This window comes from Anas platyrhynchos, chromosome 39 (assembly GCF_047663525.1).
Source record: "Anas platyrhynchos isolate ZD024472 breed Pekin duck chromosome 39, IASCAAS_PekinDuck_T2T, whole genome shotgun sequence".
Classification (NCBI taxonomy): domain Eukaryota; kingdom Metazoa; phylum Chordata; class Aves; order Anseriformes; family Anatidae; genus Anas; species Anas platyrhynchos.
The window spans coordinates 3,241,884-3,260,634 of NC_092627.1; the positions used below are offsets into that span (position 1 = coordinate 3,241,884).

The 18,751-nt window shown below is 46.2% G+C and overlaps 1 protein-coding gene and 1 long non-coding RNA gene across 2 annotated transcripts; both read right to left on the reverse strand.

Moving 5' to 3' along the window:
* Nucleotides 1-310: 310 nt before the first annotated feature.
* On the reverse strand, nt 311-6,207 carry LOC140001253 (uncharacterized). Its single transcript, XM_072032427.1, has 2 exons — nt 5,770-6,207; nt 311-5,727 (listed from the first exon to the last, which is right to left on the reverse strand). The coding sequence occupies exon 2, from the start codon at nt 5,570-5,572 to the stop codon at nt 4,136-4,138; it is 1,437 nt and encodes a 478-aa protein (XP_071888528.1). The 5' UTR covers nt 5,573-5,727; nt 5,770-6,207; the 3' UTR covers nt 311-4,135.
* On the reverse strand, nt 311-6,876 carry LOC140001254 (uncharacterized). Its single transcript, XR_011806333.1, has 2 exons — nt 6,214-6,876; nt 311-3,302 (listed from the first exon to the last, which is right to left on the reverse strand). It is a non-coding gene; the product is annotated as an uncharacterized lncRNA (long non-coding RNA).
* Nucleotides 6,877-18,751: the final 11,875 nt, after the last annotated feature.

Genomic DNA, 18,751 nt, shown 5'->3' on the forward strand with positions numbered 1-18,751 from the left:
AGGTCCTATTGCTGAGGTGTCGTGTTAAAGGGGTGTAGCTGATTAACCGTCACGGGCCCGTTTGAATTCAGAGTACTGAACCAGTCGGACATTCACCAAAACTGGGGGTCCGTTCGGACATTCACCAAAAACGTAATAACCGCCTGGGGGTCCACTCAGACATTCACCAAAAACGTATTAACCACCTGGGGGTCCGTTCAGACATTCACCAACAATGCATTAACCGTCTGGGGGTCTGGTTAGATTCAGAACACTGAATTATCACGGATAATCACCCTCACCCAAGTCGCATTAATGAAAGCTATCACAATGCAATCAAATATGGTTTATTACAGCAACAGATAATCAGGTTCTTTTGGATTGCCGGCGATAGTGACTGTCTGCAAAAGCAAGCTAATATGCATGAAATACACAGGCGTTATAGGTGTTATAGATGTGACAGGTGTTATAGGTGTTGCAGATGTTATAGGTGTTATAGGTGTTACAGATGTTATAGATGTTATAGATGGTATAGATGTTACAGGTGTTACAGGTGTTATAGGTGTTATGGGTGCACAGCCTAGAAATAAACGCGTTGAAAGGATCAAAGACTCTATATAGAGATTTATAAGCAAATATTCAGATCTCACCCAAAGGCGTCCCAATGGGGGGGGAAGAGAGGCTCAGCCCGTCGACTGATCCCAGGAGTCAGGAGGTCCTAAGGATGCTGTATGTCCTCGGGATGGTATCTCCCCTGACGGTGGTATCTTCCCTAACATCCCCTCTCTCTTGGGGCAATTTATATTATTTTCTATCTTTTAGGTGGAGCTTGAGTGGCTCTAGTCAAGCATATCTTAGTTATGATTGGTGTAAAGTTTTCCCGTCTCCGTTTAAAGTAATAGGCTCCGAGAAATTCAGAGCGCATGCTCAGTGAGGGGTGGTCGCACCTTGGAGGCGGGTAGCTTTTGGGATGGAGGTGTGTTTTGGTATTATAATGATATTATAATGAGCAAAAAGAACACTAGGGTACAGCATTTGTCAAAACATGACAGGTCTTTGGCTTAGGGTGGCAAAAAGTGCTGCTTTGTGCACAAGAACAATCGAGGTCCCACCTGATCACAGAGCCTAGCCGTGGTGTCTCCACTCCACTCCACGCTCCGTGGTGTTCCTTAGAGCTAGCACACCAAGTTTCCCCAGCGCGATAGCATCTAAGGTTGGGAGCCTAGGGAACGCTCAGATAATGCAGTTATGCCCTACCCTGAAAGCCTCTTCAAAGCTGTACCTTTTCCTTAAAAACGTGAATGTTAGTTTTATTTTCCTAGTTACTTCAGGCATTTACACCACATAATCCACCCCGTGACTATAGTCACTCAAGCTTCACGACAGTTGAAATATGTCGGGGATATCACATACATTCTCGGATTGAGGTTTATCGAGTGTATGTACATTGTGTAGGGATGCTAAACGTTTCATCATAAACCAGAGTTTAACATTCAAACTAATTGTCAGTATAAAACACAATACAGTGAGTATTAGCAGAACAATAACAGGGTGAAGCATCTTGTTGAAGATTCCCTTGTCAGCTGGCGACCATCCAAACAAAGTGTCCCACCAACGGTGTCTCTCATCTCTCTGCACTCTTTCCATCACTCGATGTATTTCTTGTGCATCATGGTGGACAGTAATCAGAGTCTTTTGTCCATTTTCTCGGACTTGTGTCATCAGCTGCTTCAGGTCCTCATGTACCAGCAATTTCTTCACCAAGGTGAGGTTCATTCCAATAGGAGTAGGCAGCAGTTCATGAAGCAGAATATAATTAGATGCAATAAGTTGATAAGAAGTGACAGGAGCTGAGTATTTAAAATCACATCCTAGAATTTTGGTAAAATTGCAAACACAAACATTAGAGTGATTACTGGTATCTACCACTGTATCATCTACGACTATAGAATCACAATGAGTTCTCATACAAACACAACCTTTCCCAATATATATAAGTACAGTTTCAAGGGTTTCATTAGGATGTATCTCAAAGTGGCAAATATTTTGGTCAGTGTCAAGACAAATGTCTTGAGATTCCAGCGTATTACTTTATGCATTTACATCAATTGTTTGCCACTTTCCTCCCTTTTGATGGGCCCATACTTTATGCTCTTTAGGATAAAGTGTAGTTCCATTATGATTGAGTCCTAATGCAATGATTGGATATACATTGTATACGGTGGCATTACTTATAGTAAGTATAAAGGCAACAATTTGATCATTTTAATGGGTAAAGTTGACTAATTGCCACCAAGCTTGAAATTCTTTTTCAAATTCTGAAGCATTATCCCAAATCAATTTTCGAATTTCAGTGGGCAAAGTTCCTCCTTCTCCTTCTCTAATAATAGCTGCTGCTACAGATTGTATCCATAACTGCGCTTGGATACAGCTCAAGGCAAGGGAGGTATTGCCTTGGGCTTTTCCAAGGGCATTTACAATTAATTGATGATCATTTTCCTCAATTTGTTCCCAATGGGGTAAAATATCTGATAGAAGCCATTGATTTGCTCCTAAAGCCAATAAGGATGATTTTATTGGTTGTTCCAATTTCCTTAGGTCATCTGTAGTAGCAGTTACTCTACTCATTAAGACCTCAGCATCAATGCTATTTAATATACCTAATCCTGTTCCCAATAACCTAGTTGCATCCTGTGGCCCTTTTTTAGGGACCAACTAGGGTTAAAGACAATTTGTTGTTGTCCCACATTTTTAATTATGTAAGGACCTGTGTTGAAGATGGAAGGAGTTAGACCAATGGGAGACTGAGTCGGTTTGTTTTCAAATATCTGCAGGGGCAGAGGCTTCTTATCCTTTGACCATGAATTCAAATAGTAATTCTGTGCCTCTGTAACCCCAAAGACAGCACACAATTATAAGTTTGGTGAAAGTAAAATTGTACCAGCAATCAAAATTTGGTTCAGTTATTTTAGTTATTCGGCAACCAATTTGTATTGTTTGTCCAGACATGGCTTAAAGTTCAGCCATTCTTAGAGAATCGTTCCAACTCCATTCATCTTTTGAAAATATTTTGTTTCCATGTAGAACTAAAGTAGAGAGATTTAGGTCCTTTCTGTTTTGAGATGTTCCAGTGACTGTGCTATACTGTGACAATACATGGTTAAATGCCATGGTGAAACACCTCAGCTCCATGCACAGCCACAGTAGCTAAGTTTCCTTTAAGGTCTGTAATTGCATCAAGGTCAGGGTAAAGCATAGCATCATTAATCCAAACTGTTGATTCGTCATCTTCCAGCTGTCCATATACAGTTCGCTCAGGGTTCCTGTGAACACAAAAGAAAATAAAATATGCTCGGTTGTATTCAACCGGCAGGGTTAGAAAGAGGGTGAAATAGCAATCTTTGATTTCCCATGCGTAGAAATATTTGGGAGTAGTTAGCACTATTGCTACTGTTAGAAACACAGAGGGCTTTCACTATCTCTGCCATGTTTGGAACTGCGGCAGTCAAAGGTGTAGTGTTAGCGTTCAGCTGTCTGTAATCCACTGTAAAATGCCATTGCCTGGTTGGTTTCTTTACCGGCCACACTGGTGAATTGTAAGGTGAATTGGTCCTTTTAATAATGTCTCTTTTTTCCAATTCTGTTACCACCCCGTCAATCCCCATAAGTGCTGCTGCTGACAACAGATATTGCCGATCATTAATGATTTTAGCAGGGGATGAGGGTATGGATGTTTGTAACAGACTCAGTCTCATGGTGCCTGAAACCCTTTGATGTGTCGCGAAACTCCACACAGTTCCATCAGGGAGTTTTCACATACAACCATGCAGTATGTCAAATCCTAAAATATTAGTATATGCAGCACCAACTAATACTTCTACCCTGGTTAATTTTTGTTCCTCTGGCAACCAGAGTGAAATTTTTGCAGTGGGGCATTGTTTTTCCACACCATTGATTCCCGTGAATTTAACCCTGCGTTGACCAGGTGTTATGCTCAGGGTTTGTGCTGTTGCATGTGTAATTACTGACATTTGGGTCCTGGTTTCAATAAGAAAATTTACCAATATTTTTGGGGGTTCAACAGGAATGGCAACGATAGGGTCAATATGTTCATTAGAGAGCCATTGAATTGTTAATACCTGCCGAGCAGGGTGGCTCATTGCCCTCCCCGGGGATAAGAGTTTTTTTGCTGACACAACTCGCCTCGTTCCCTATTAGGTTTCAATCTCTCTTTGAATTTGGGATATCTGGGATTTTTAGTGTGGATTTGGCGGACTCGCCGAGAGTGGTCTTGGGATTTAATACTGGATGAATTAATCCAGCCCATTCGGTGTCCGTACTTATCTATGTCTTGTACCAATTCACTCCAGGTGGGAATAGGAAAGTTTGGATTCCGTCTACGACCACGATCACCATCCCTATGAGCAGCTTGTATACGATCCTGGGTGTTTGCTACAAACATTTTAAGACAATCAGGGAGCCCACGGATAAGAGGGGTTAACCGAACCGGATCAATAGGAGCTAACATCGGGGATTTCCTAAATTCATCTCTTTCATATATCGCCTGAATACAGGCTGCTTTTTGTACTGCTACAGCCAGGTCAGAATAGCCTGTAGCTCTAATTTCCAGAGGTTCCCCTCTCTCTTGGGGATCTATACCACCTGCCCAATATGCTGCCCGTGCAGTGATAGAATAACTATGGTCTCCTGGTGTGGTAGTTAAAAATACTCCAGGTCTCCAAAAGCCTCCTACCTCTTCCTCACTCAACATAATTCGATCTCCTCCTTCAAGAGAAACTCGACACACATACTCAACTTCTGATTCCCCTGACCGCCTTGAGAACTTCTCCTGTATTTTAACCAACTCTGCTGGTGGCAACGGAATTGTTTGCACAGTAGTGCGGATTTCATCATTATCATCAACAGTAGTCTCAGTCTTAACCAAAGGTCTCAAGGAAATGGATTGGGGTTCAGAATCAGAAATCTCTTCAACACCATCATCACTGTCAGACCAGAAATCACTGTCCCAGCTTTCAGGTTCTGCATTATGCAGCACTCCACGAATCTGCTTGACCGGAGCACAAGGCTGTACTTTATTTAACAGATGACTAACCCTCTCCAGCAATTGTTTAAGATGATTATTCTCATGCACAAGTTTATCATTTTCACTCACAAGTTTATCATTTTCACTCACAAGTTTATCATTTTCAGTCACAAGTTTGTCATTCTCAATGGAAAGTTTATTATTTTCATCCAAAAGTTTATCCACTCTGATTCCTAATGTTTTTCTCGTCTCCCTTTCAAAGTCCAATGATGACTTCAATATTTCATTCTCTGATTTCAAAGCGGTATGTTCCGCATCAGAGATCAGTTTGGGAGCAGGAGTTTCCTTAGCTTTTTGCCGAGCACAAGACAAACAAGCTCCTAACACAGCACAAATTGCACCTTTACCCTTTCTTTGACCAATCTTTCGTGAAGCCTGACACTGCTCAATGTGCTCTACCACTTTCTCCTCATCTTTCCAAAACTTTTGGGAAAACTCCTTCCCTGCCTGGGAAGGGGCACATTTATATTTTTGCAGTAGTTTATCCATAGCAATCCTGCCGACTACGCCAATTTTACTGTCGCGTTAAAGGGGTGTAGCTGATTAACCGTCACGGGCCCGTTTGAATTCAGAGTACTGAACCAGTCGGACATTCACCAAAACTGGGGGTCCGTTCGGACATTCACCAAAAACGTAATAACCGCCTGGGGGTCCACTCAGACATTCACCAAAAACGTATTAACCACCTGGGGGTCCGTTCAGACATTCACCAACAATGCATTAACCGTCTGGGGGTCTGGTTAGATTCAGAACACTGAATTATCACGGATAATCACCCTCACCCAAGTCGCATTAATGAAAGCTATCACAATGCAATCAAGTATGGTTTATTACAGCAACAGATAATCAGGTTCTTTTGGATTGCCGGCGATAGTGACTGTCTGCAAAAGCAAGCTAATATGCATGAAATACACAGGCGTTATAGGTGTTATAGATGTGACAGGTGTTATAGGTGTTGCAGATGTTATAGGTGTTATAGGTGTTACAGATGTTATAGATGTTATAGATGGTATAGATGTTACAGGTGTTACAGGTGTTATAGGTGTTATGGGTGCACAGCCTAGAAATAAACGCGTTGAAAGGATCAAAGACTCTATATAGAGATTTATAAGCAAATATTCAGATCTCACCCAAAGGCGTCCCAATGGGGGGGGAAGAGAGGCTCAGCCCGTCGACTGATCCCAGGAGTCAGGAGGTCCTAAGGATGCTGTATGTCCTCGGGATGGTATCTCCCCTGACGGTGGTATCTTCCCTAACATCCCCTCTCTCTTGGGGCAATTTATATTATTTTCTATCTTTTAGGTGGAGCTTGAGTGGCTCTAGTCAAGCATATCTTAGTTATGATTGGTGTAAAGTTTTCCCGTCTCCGTTTAAAGTAATAGGCTCCGAGAAATTCAGAGCGCATGCTCAGTGAGGGGTGGTCGCACCTTGGAGGCGGGTAGCTTTTGGGATGGAGGTGTGTTTTGGTATTATAATGATATTATAATGAGCAAAAAGAACACTAGGGTACAGCATTTGTCAAAACATGACAGGTCTTTGGCTTAGGGTGGCAAAAAGTGCTGCTTTGTGCACAAGAACAATCGAGGTCCCACCTGATCACAGAGCCTAGCCGTGGTGTCTCCACTCCACTCCACGCTCCGTGGTGTTCCTTAGAGCTAGCACACCAAGTTTCCCCAGCGCGATAGCATCTAAGGTTGGGAGCCTAGGGAACGCTCAGATAATGCAGTTATGCCCTACCCTGAAAGCCTCTTCAAAGCTGTACCTTTTCCTTAAAAACGTGAATGTTAGTTTTATTTTCCTAGTTACTTCAGGCATTTACAACACATGAGGTCCTATTGCTGAGGTCACAATGCTGATGTCCTATTGCTGAGGTCACAATGCAGAGGTCCTATTGCTGAGGTCCTATTGCTGAGGTCCTGTTGCTGAAGTCACAATGCTGAGATCCTATTGCTGAGGTCACAATGCTGATTTCACAATACTGAGGTCCTATTGCTGAGGTCACAATGTTGAGGTCCTATTTCTGAGGTCCTATTGCTTAGGTCCTATTTCTGAGGTCCTATTCCTGAGATGGTCTTGCTGAGGTCCTATTGCTGAGGTCCTATTGCTGAGGTCCTATTGCTGAGGTCACAATGCTTACGTCCTATTGCTGAGGTCACAATGCTGAGATCAAAATGCTGAGGTCCTATTGCTGAGGTCACAATGCGGAGGTCCTATTGCTGAAGTACAATTGCTGAGGTCACAAGGCTGAGGTTACGATGCAGAGGTCCTACTGCTGAGGTCCTATTTCTGAGGTACTATTGCTGAGGTCACAATGCTGAGGTCACAGTGCTGAGGTCCTATTGCTGAGGTCAAAATGCTGAGGTCCTATTGCTGAGGTCACAATGCTGTTGTCCTATTACTGAGGTCACAATGCAGAGGTCCTATTGCTGAGGTCCTATTGCTGAGGTCCTATTGCTGAAGTCACAATGCTGAGGTCCTATTGCAGAGGTCCTATACCTGATATCCTATTGCTGAGGTCACAATACTGAGGTCCTATTGCTGAGGTCACAAGGCTGAGGTCACAATGTTGAGGTCCTATTGCTGAGGTCCTATTGCTGAGGTCACAATGCTGTGGTCACAATGCTGAGGTGCTATTGCTGAGGTCCTATTGCTGAGGTCACAATGCTGACGTCCTATTGCTGAGGTCACAATGCTGAGGTCCTATTGCTGAGGTACAATTGCTGAGGTCACAAGGCTGAGATTACGATGCTGAGGTCCTACTGCTGAGGTCCTACTGCTGAGGTCCTATTGCTGAGGTCCTATTGCTGAGGTCACAATGCTGAGGTCCTATTGCTGAGGTCCTCTTGCTGAGGTCCTATTGCTGAGGTCCTATTCCTGAGGTCACAATGCTGAGGTCCTATTGCTGAGGTCCTATTGCTGAGGTCACAATGCTGAGGTCACAATGCTGAGGTCACAATTCTGAGGTCCTATTGCTGAGGTCCTATTGCTGAGGTCCTATTGCTGAGGTCCTATTGCTGAGGTTCTATAGCTGAGGTCCTATTGCTGAGGTCACAATGCTGAGGTCCTATTGCTGAGGTCACAATGCTGAGGTTCTATTACTGAGGTCCTATTGCTGAGGTTCTATTGCTGAGGTATGATTGCTGCGGTCCTATTGCTGAGGTCCTATTGATGAGGTCCTATTGCTGCGGTCACAATGCTGAGGTCACAATGCTGAGGTCCTATTCCTGAGGTCACAATGCTGAGGTCACAATGCTGATGTCCTGCTGCTGAGGTCCTATTGCTTAGGTCCTATTGCTGAGATCCTCTTGCTGAGGTCCTATTGCTGAGGTCACAATGCTGAGGTCCTATTGCTGAGGTCCTATTGCTGAGGTCCTATTGCTGAGGTCACAATGCTGAGGTCACAATTCTGAGGTCCTATTGCTGAGGTCCTATTGCTGAGGTCCAATTGCTGAGGTCACAATAGTGATATTATATTGCTGAGGTCACAATGCTGAGGTCCTATTGCTGAGGTCACAATGCTGAGGTCCTATAGCTGAGGTCCTATTGCTGAGGGCACAATGCTGAGGTCCTATTGCTGAGGTCCTATTGCTGAGGTCCTGTTAATGAGGTCACAATGTTGAGGTCCTATTGCTGAGGTCCTATTGCTGATGGACTATTGCTGAGGTCAAAATGCTTATGTCCTATTGCTGAGGTCAAAATGCTGAGGTCCTATTTCTGAGGTCACAATGCTGAGCTCACAATGCTGATGTCCTATTGCTGAGGTCCTATTCCTGAGGTCACAATGCTGAGATCACGATGCTGAGGTCCTATTGCTGAGGTCCTAATGCTGAGGTCACAAGGCTGAGGTCCTATTGCAGAGGTCACAATGCAGAGGTCACAATTCTGAGGTCCTATTGCTGAGGTCCTATTACTGAGGTCCTATTGCTGAGGTCCTATTGCTGAGGTCCTATTGCTGAGTCACAATGCTGAGGTCACAATGCTGAGGTCCTATTTCTGAGGTCACAATGCAGAGGTCCTGTTGCTGAGGTCACAATGCTGAGGTCCTATTGCAGAGGTCGCAATACTGAGATCACGATGCTGTGGTCCTATTGCTGAGGTCCTATTGCTGAGGTCCTATTGCTGAGGTCACAATGCTGAGGTCTTATTGCTGAGGTCCTATTGCTGAGGTCACAATGCAGAGGTCCTATTGCTGAGGTCCTATTGCTGAGGTCCTATTGCTGAGGTCCTATTGCTGAGGTCACAAGGCTGAGGTCCTATTGCTGAGGTCCTATTGCTGAGGTCACAATGCTGAGGTCCTATTGCTGAGGTCCTATTGCTGAGGTCCTATTGCTGAGGTCACAATGCAGAGGTCACAATTCTGAGGTCCTATTGCTGAGGTCCTATTGCTGAGGTCCAATTGCTGAGGTCACAATAGTGATATTATATTGCTGAGGTCACAATGCTGAGGTCCTATTGCTGAGGTCACAATGCTGAGGTCCTATAGCTGAGGTCCTATTGCTGAGGGCACAATGCTGAGGTCCTATTGCTGAGGTCCTATTGCTGAGGTCCTGTTACTGAGGTCACAATGTTGAGGTCCTATTGCTGAGGTCCTATTGCTGATGGACTATTGCTGAGGTCAAAATGCTTATGTCCTATTGCTGAGGTCAAAATGCTGAGGTCTTATTGCTGAGGTCACAATGCTGAGGTCACAATGCAGAGGTCCTATTGCTGAGGTCCTATTGCTGAGATCCTCTTGCTGAGGTCCTATTGCTGAGGTCGTATTGCTGAGGTCACAATGCTGAGTTCCTATTGTTGAGGTCCTATTGCTGAAGTCACAATGCTGATATAACAATGCTGAGGTTCTATTGCTGAGGTCCTATTGCTGAGGTCACAATGCTGAGGTCCTATTGCTGAGGTCACAATGCTGAGGTCCTATTGCTGAGGTACGATTGCTGTGGTCCTATTGCTGAGGTCCTATTTCAGAGGTCCTATTGCTGAGGTCCTATTGCTGAGGTCCTATTGCTGAGGTCACAATGCTGAGGTCACAATGCTGAGGTCACAATGCTGAGGTCACAATGCTGAGGTCCTATTCCTGAGGTAACAATGCTGAGGTCCTATTGCTGAGGTCCTATTGCTGAGGTCACAATGCTGAGGTCCTATTGCTGAGGTCACAGTGCTGAGGTCCTATTGCTGAGGTCACAATGCTGAGGTCCTATTGCTGAGGTCCTATTGCTGAGGTCACAATGCTGAGGTCCTATTGCTGAGGTCACAATGCTGAGGTCTTATTGCTGATGTCACAATGCTGAGGTCCTATTGCTGAGGTCCTATTGCTGATGTCCTATTGCTCTGGTCCTCTTGCTCTGGTCCTCTTGCTGAGGTCCTCTTGCTGAGGTCCTATTGCTGAGGTCACAATGCTGAGGTCCTATTGCTGAGGTCCTATTGCTGAGGTCACAATGCTGAGGTCCTATTGCTGAGGTCCTATTGCTGAGGTCCTATTGCTGAGGTCACAATGCTGATATCACAATGCTGAGGTTCTATTGCTGAGGTCCTATTGCTGAGGTCACAATGCTGAGGTCCTACTGCTGAGGTCACAATGCTGAGGTCCTATTGCTGAGGTACGATTGCTGCCGTCCTATTGCTGAGGTCCTATTGCTGAGGTCCTATTGCTGAGGTCACAATGCTGAGGTCACAATGCTGAGGTCACAATGCTGAGGTCCTATTGCTGAGGTCCTATTGCTGAGGACACAATGCTGAGGTCCTATTGCTGAGGTCACAATGCTGAGGTCTTATTGCTGATGTCACAATGCTGAGGTCCTATTGCTGAGGTCCTATTGCTGAGGTCCTATTGCTGAGGTCCTATTGCTGAGGTCACAATGCTGAGGTTCTATTGCTGAGGTCCTATTACTGAGGTCACAATGCTGAGGTATTATTGCTGAGGTCTTATTGCTGAGGTCACTATGCTGAGGTCACAATGCTGAGGTCACAATGCTGAGGTCCTATTGCTGATGTCCTATTGCTGAGGTCCTATTCCTGAGGTCACAATGCTGAGGTCCTATTCCTGAGGTCACAATGCTGAGGTCCTATTGCTGAGGTCCTATTGCTGAGGTCCTATTGCTGAGGTCACAATGCTGAGGTCCTATTGCTGAGGTCTTATTGCTGAGGTCACAATGCTGAGGTCCTATAGCTGAGGTCCTATAGCTGAGGTCCTATTGCTGATGTCCTGTTGCTGAGGTCCTATCGCTGAGGTCACAATGCTGAAGTCCTATTACTGAGGTCACAATGCTGAGGTCTTATTGCTGATGTCACAATGCTGATGTCCTATTGCTGAGGTCCTATTGCTGAGGTCACAATGCTGAAGTCCTATTACTGAGGTCACAATGCTCAGGTCTTATTGCTGATGTCACAATGCTGATGTCACAATTCTGAGGTCCTATTGCTGATGTCCTATTGCTGAGGTCACAATGCTGAGGTCCTATTGCTGAGGTCCTATTGCTGAGGTCCTATTGCAGAGGTCACAATGCTGAGGTCCTATTGCTGAGGTCCTATTGCTGAGGTCGAAATGCTGACGTCCTATTGCTGAGGTCACAATGCTGAGGTCCTATTGCTGAGGTCCTATTGCTGAGGTCCTATTGCTGCGGTCTCAAGGCTGAGGTCTTATTGCTGAGGTCCTATTGCTGAGGTCCTATTTCTGAGGTTACAATGCTGAGGTCACAATGCTGAGGTCCTCTTGCTGAGGTCACAATACTGTGGTTCTATTGCTGAGGTCCTATTGCTGAGGTCCTAGTACTGAGGTCACAATGCTGAGGTCACAATGCTGAGTTCCTATTGCTGAGGTCCTATTGCTGAGGTCCTATTGCTGAGGTCACAATGCTGAGGTCTTATTCCTGAGGTCACAATGCTGAGGTCCTATTGCTGAGGTCACAATAGTGAGGTGCTATTTCTGAGGTCCTATTGCTGAGGTCACAAGGCTGAGGTCCTATTGCTGAGGTCCTATTGCTGAGGTCAAAATGCTGAGGTCTCAATGCTGAGGTCCTATTCCTGAGGTCCTATTGCTGATGTCCTATTGCTGAGGTCCTATTGCTGAGGTCACAATGCTGAGATCACGATGCTGAGGTCCTATTGCTGAGGTCCTATTGCTGAGGTCACAATGCAGAGGTCACAGTTCTGAGGTCCTATTGCTGAGGTCCTATTGCTGAGGTCACAATGCTGAGGTCCTATTGCTGAGGTACGATTGCTGTGGTCCTATTGCTGAGGTCCTATTGCTGAGGTCCTATTGCTGAGGTCACAAAGCTGAGGTCACAATGCTGAGGTCACAATGCTGAGGACCTATTCCTGAGGTAACAATGCTGAGGTCCTAGTGCTGAGGTCCTATTGCTGAGGTGACAATGCTGAGGTCCTATTGCTGAGGTCACAGTGCTGAGGTCCTATTGCTGAGGTCACAATGCTGAGGTCTTATTGCTGATGTCACAATGCTGAGGTCCTATTGCTGAGGTCCTATTGCTGATGTCCTATTGCTCTGGTCCTCTTGCTCTGGTCCTCTTGCTGAGGTCCTCTTGCTGAGGTCCTATTGCTGAGGTCACAATTCTGAGGTCCTATTGCTGAGGTCCTATTGCTGAGGTCCTATTGCTGAGGTCCTATTGCTGAGGTCACAATGCTGATATCACAATGCTGAGGTTCTATTGCTGAGGTCCTATTGCTGAGGTCACAATGCTGAGGTCCTACTGCTGAGGTCACAATGCTGAGGTCCTATTGCTGAGGTACGATTGCTGCCGTCCTATTGCTGAGGTCCTATTGCTGAGGTCCTATTGCTGAGGTCACAATGCTGAGGTCACAATGCTGAGGTCACAATGCTGAGGTCCTATTGCTGAGGTCCTATTGCTGAGGTCACAATGCTGAGGTCCTATTGCTGAGGTCACAATGCTGAGGTCTTATTGCTGATGTCACAATGCTGAGGTCCTATTGCTGAGGTCACAATGCTGAGGTCACAATGCTGAGGTCCTATTACTGAGGTCACAATGCTGAGGTCTTATTGCTGAGGTCTTATTGCTGAGGTCCTATTGCTGAGGTCACAATGCTGAGGTCACAATGCTGAGGTCCTATTGCTGATGTCCTATTGCTGAGGTCACAATGCTGAGGTCCTATTCCTGAGGTCACAATGCTGAGGTCCTATTGCTGAGGTCACAATGCTGAGGTCGTATTGCTGAGGTCACAATGCTGAGGTCCTATAGCTGAGGTCCTATTGCTGATGTCCTGTTGCTGAGGTCCTATTGCTGAGGTCACAATGCTGAAGTCCTATTACTGAGGTCACAATGCTGAGGTCTTATTGCTGATGTCACAATGCTGATGTCCTATTGCTGAGGTCCTATTGCTGAGGTCACAATGCTGAAGTCCTATTACTGAGGTCACAATGCTGAGGTCTTATTGCAGATGTCACAATGCTGATGTCACAATGCTGAGGTCCTATTGCTGAGGTCACAATGCTGAGGTCCTATTGCTGAGGTCCTATTGCTGAGGTCACAATGCTGAGGTCCTATTGCTGAAGTCACAATGCTGAGGTCACAATGCTGAGGTCCTATTGTTTATGTCCTATTGCTGAGGTCACAATGCTGAGGTCCTATTCCTGAGGTCACAATACTGAGGTCCTATTGCTGAGGTCCTTTTACTGAGGTCACAATGCTGAGGTCCTATTTCTGAGGTCCTATTTCTGAGGTCTTATTGCTGAGGTCACAATGCTGAGGTCACAATGCTGAGGTCCTATAGCTGAGGTCCTATTGCTGAGGTCCTATTGCTGAGGTCCTATTGCTGAGGTCGAAATGCTGACGTCCTATTGCTGAGGTCACAATGCTGAGGTCCTATTGCTGATGTCCTATTGCTGAGGTCACAATGCTGAGGTCCTATTGCTGAGGTCCTATTGCTGCGGTCTCAAGGCTGAGGTCTTATTGCTGAGGTCCTATTTCTGAGGTTACAATGCTGAGGTCACAATGCTGAGGTCCAATTGCTGAGGTCACAATACTGTGGTTCTATTGCTGAGGTCCTATTGCTGAGGTCCTAGTACTGAGGTCACAATGCTGAGGTCCTATTGCTGAGGTCCTAATGCTGAGGTCCTATTGCTGAGGTCCTATTGCTGAGGTCACAATGCTGAGGTCTTATTCCTGAGGTCACAATGCTGAGGTCCTATTGCTGAGCTCACAATGCTGAGGTGCTATTTATGAGGTCCTATTGCTGAGGTCACAAGGCTGAGGTCCTATTGCTGAGGTCCTATTGCTGAGGTCAAAATGCTGAGGTCTCAATGCTGAGGTCCTATTCCTGAGGTCCTATTGCTGATGTCCTATTGCTGAGGTCCTATTGCTGAGGTCCTATTGCTGAGGTCACAATGCTGAGATCACGATGCTGAGGTCCTATTGCTGAGGTCCTATTGCTGAGGTCACAATGCAGAGGTCCTATTGCTGAGGTCCTATTGCTGAGGTCCTATTGCTGAGGTCACAATTCTGAGGTCTTATTGCTGAGGTCACAATGCTGAGGTCCTATTGCTGAGGTCACAATGCTGAGGTCCTATTGCTGAGGTCACAATGCTGAGGTGCTATTTCTGAGGTCCTATTGCTGAGGTCACAAGGCTGAGGTCCTATTGCTGAGGTCCTATTGCTGAGGTCTCAATGCTTAGGTCCTATTCCTGAGGTCCTATTGCTGATGTCCTATTGCTGAGGTCCTATTGCTGAGGTCACAATGCTGAGATCACGATGCTGAGGTCCTATTGCTGAGGTCCTACTGCTGAGGTCACAATGCAGAGGTAACAGTTCTGAGGTCCTATTGCTGAGGTCACAATGATGAGGTCCTATTGCTAAGGTCCTATTGCTGAGGACCTATTGCTGAGGTCCTATTGCTGAGGTCCTATTGCTGAGGTCACAATGAAGAGGTCACAATGCTAAGGTCCTATTGCTGAGGTCACAGTGCTGAGGTCTTATTGCTGAGGTCACAATGCTGAGGTCTTATTGCTGATGTCACAACGCTGAGGTCCTATTGCTGAGGTCCTATTGCTGAGGTCCTCTTGCTCTGGTCCTCTTGCTCTGGTCCTCTTGCTGAGGTCCTCTTGCTGAGGTCCTATTGCTGAGGTCACAATGCTGAGGTCCTATTGCTGAGGTCCTATTGCTGAGGTCACAATGCTGAGGTCCTATTGCTGAGGTCCTATTGCTGAGGTCCTATTGCTGAGGTCACAATGCTGATATCACAATGCTGAGGTCCTACTGCTGAGGTCCTACTGCTGAGGTCACAATGCTGAAGTCCTATTGCTGAGGTACGATTGCTGCCGTCCTATTGCTGAGGTCCTATTGCAGAGGTCCTATTGCTGAGGTCACAATGCTGAGGTCACAATGCTGAGGTCACAATGCTGAGGTCACAATGCTGAGGTCCTATTGCTGAGGTCCTATTGCTGAGGTCACAATGCTGAGGTCCTATTGCTGAGGTCACAATGCTGAGGTCTTATTGCTGATGTCACAATGCTGAGGTCCTATTGCTGAGGTCACAATGCTGAGGTTCTATTGCTGAGGTCCTATTACTGAGGTCACAATGCTGAGGTCTTATTGCTGAGGTCTTATTGCTGAGGTCCTATTGCTGAGGTCACAATGATGAGGTCACAATGCTGAGGTCCTATTGCTGATGTCCTATTGCTGAGGTCACAATGCTGAGGTCCTATTCCTGAGGTCACAATGCTGAGGTCCTATTGCTGAGGTCCTATTGCTGAGGTCGTATTGCTGAGGTCACAATGCTGAGGTCCTATTGCTGAGGTCTTATTGCTGAGGTCACAATGCTGAGGTCCTATAGCTGAGGTCCTATAGCTGAGGTCCTATTGCTGATGTCCTGTTGCTGAGGTCCTATTGCTGAGGTCACAATGCTGAAGTCCTATTACTGAGGTCACAATGCTGAGGTCTTATTGCTGATGTCACAATGCTGATGTCACAATGCTGAGGTCCTATTGCTGAGGTCACAATGCTGAGGTCCTATTGCTGAGGTCCTATTGCTGATGTCACAATGCTGATGTCCTATTGCTGAGGTCCTATTGCTGAGGTCACAATGCTGAAGTCCTATTACTGAGGTCACAATGCTGAGGTCTTATTGCTGATGTCACAATGCTGATGTCACAATGCTGAGGTCTTATTGCTGAGGTCACAATGCTGAGGTCCTATTGCTGAGGTCCTATTGCTGAAGTCACAATGCTGAGGTCACAATGCTGAGGTCCTATTGTTTATGTCCTATTGCTGAGGTCACAATGCTGAGGTCCTATTCCTGAGGTCACAATGCTGAGGTCCTATTGCTGAGGTCACAATGAAGAGGTCACAATGCTGAGGTCCTATTGCTGAGGTCACAGTGCTGAGGTCCTATTGCTGAGGTCACAATGCTGAGGTCTTATTGCTGATGTCACAATGCTGAGGTCCTATTGCTGAGGTCCTATTGCTGAGGTCCTATTGCTCTGGTCCTCTTGCTCTGGTCCTCTTGCTGAGGTCCTCTTGCTGAGGTCCTATTGCTGAGGTCACAATGCTGAGGTCCTATTGCTGAGGTCCTATTGCTGAGGTCACAATGCTGAGGTCCTATTGCTGAGGTCCTATTGCTGAGGTCCTATTGCTGAGGTCACAATGCTGATATCACAATGCTGAGGTTCTATTGCTGAGGTCCTATTGCTGAGGTCACAATGCTGAGGTCCTACTGCTGAGGTCACAATGCTGAGGTCCTATTGCTGAGGTACGATTGCTGCCGTCCTATTGCTGAGGTCCTATTGCTGAGGTCACAATGCTGAGGTCACAATGCTGAGGTCACAATGCTGAGGTCACAATGCTGAGGTCCTATTGCTGAGGTCCTATTGCTGAGGTTACAATGCTGAGGTCCTATTGCTGAGGTCACAATGCTGAGGTCACAATGCTGAGGTCACAATGCTGAGGTCCTATTGCAGAGGTCCTATTGCTGAGGTCCTATTGCTGAGGTCCTATTGCTGAGGTCGAAATGCTGACGTCCTAATGCTGAGGTCACAATGCTGAGGTCCTATTGCTGAGGTCACAATGCTGAGGTCCTATTGCTGAGGTCCTATTGCTGAGGTCCTATTGCTGCGGTCTCAAGGCTGAGGTCTTATTGCTGAGGTCCTATTGCTGAGGTCCTATTTCTGAGGTTACAATGCTGAGGTCACAATGCTGAGGTCCTACTGCTGAGGTCACAATGCTGTGGTTCTATTGCTGAGGTCCTATTGCTGAGGTCCTAGTACTGAGGTCACAATGCTGAGGTCACAATGCTGAGGTCCTATTGCTGAGGTCCTATTGCTGAGGTCCTATTGCTGAGGTCACAATGCTGAGGTGCTATTTCTGAGGTACTATTGCTGAGGTCACAAGGCTGACGTCACAATGCTGAGGTCCTATTGCTGAGGTCCTATTGCTGAGGTCAAAATGCTGAGGTCTCAATGCTGAGGTCCTATTCGTGAGGTCCTATTGCTGATGTCCTATTGCTGAGGTCCTATTGCTGAGGTCACAATGCTGAGATCACGATGCTGAGGTCCTATTGCTGAGGTCGCAAGTCTGAGGTCCTATTGCTGAGGTCACAATGCAGAGGTCACAGTTCTGAGGTCCTATTGCTGAGGTCCTATTGCTGAGGGCACAATGATGAAGTCCTATTTCTGAGGTCCTATTGATGAGGTCCAATTGCTGAGGTCACAATGCTGAAGTCCTATTACTGAGGTCACAATGCTGAGGTCTTATTGCTGATGTCACAATGCTGAGGTCCTATTGCTGAGGTCCTATTGCTGAGGTCCTATTGCTGAGGTCACAATCCTGAGGTTCTATTGCTGAGGTCCTATTACTGAGGTCACAATGCTGAGGTCTTATTGCTGAGGTCTTATTGCTGAGGTCACAATGCTGAGGTCCTATTGCCGAGGTCACAATGCAGAGGTCACAGTTCTGAGGTCCTATTGCTGAGGTCCTATTGCTGAGGGCACAATGATGAAGTCCTATTGCTGAGGTCCTATTGCTGAGGTCCTATTGCTGAGGTCCAATTGCTGAGGTCACAATGCTGAAGTCCTATTACTGAGGTCACAATGCTGAGGTCTTATTGCTGATGTCACAATGCTGAGGTCCTATTGCTGAAGTCCTATTGCTGAGGTCCTATTGCTGAGGTCACAATCCTGAGGTTCTATTGCTGAGGTCCTATTACTGAGGTCACAATGCTGAGGTATTATTGCTGAGGTCTTATTGCTGAGGTCACAATGCTGAGGTCCTATTGCTGAGGTCACAATGCTGAGGTCCTATTGTTGATGTCCTATTGCTGAGGTCACAATGCTGAGGTCCTATTGCTGAGGTCACAATGCTGAGGTCCTATTGCAGAGGTCCTATTGCTGAGGTCCTATTGCTGAGGTCCTTTTACTGAGGTCCTATTGCTGAGGTCCTATTGCTGAGGTCCTAGTACTGAGGTCACAATGCTGAGGTCACAATGCTGAGGTCCTATTGCTGAGGTCCTATTGCTGAGGTTACAATGCTGAGGTCTTATTCCTGAGGTCACAATGCTGAGGTGCAATTTCTGAGGTCCTATTGCTGAGGTCACAAGGCTGAGGTCCTATTGCTGAGGTCCTATTGCTGAGGTCAAAATGCTGAGGTCTCAATGCTGAGGTCCTATTCCTGAGGTCCTATTGCTGATGTCCTATTGCTGAGGTCCTATTGC

Excerpts from the sequence above, each read along its gene's own strand:
- LOC140001253 (XM_072032427.1), bottom strand. The coding sequence starts at position 5,572 with ATGGATAAACTACTGCAAAAATATAAATGTGCCCCTTCCCAGGCAGGG.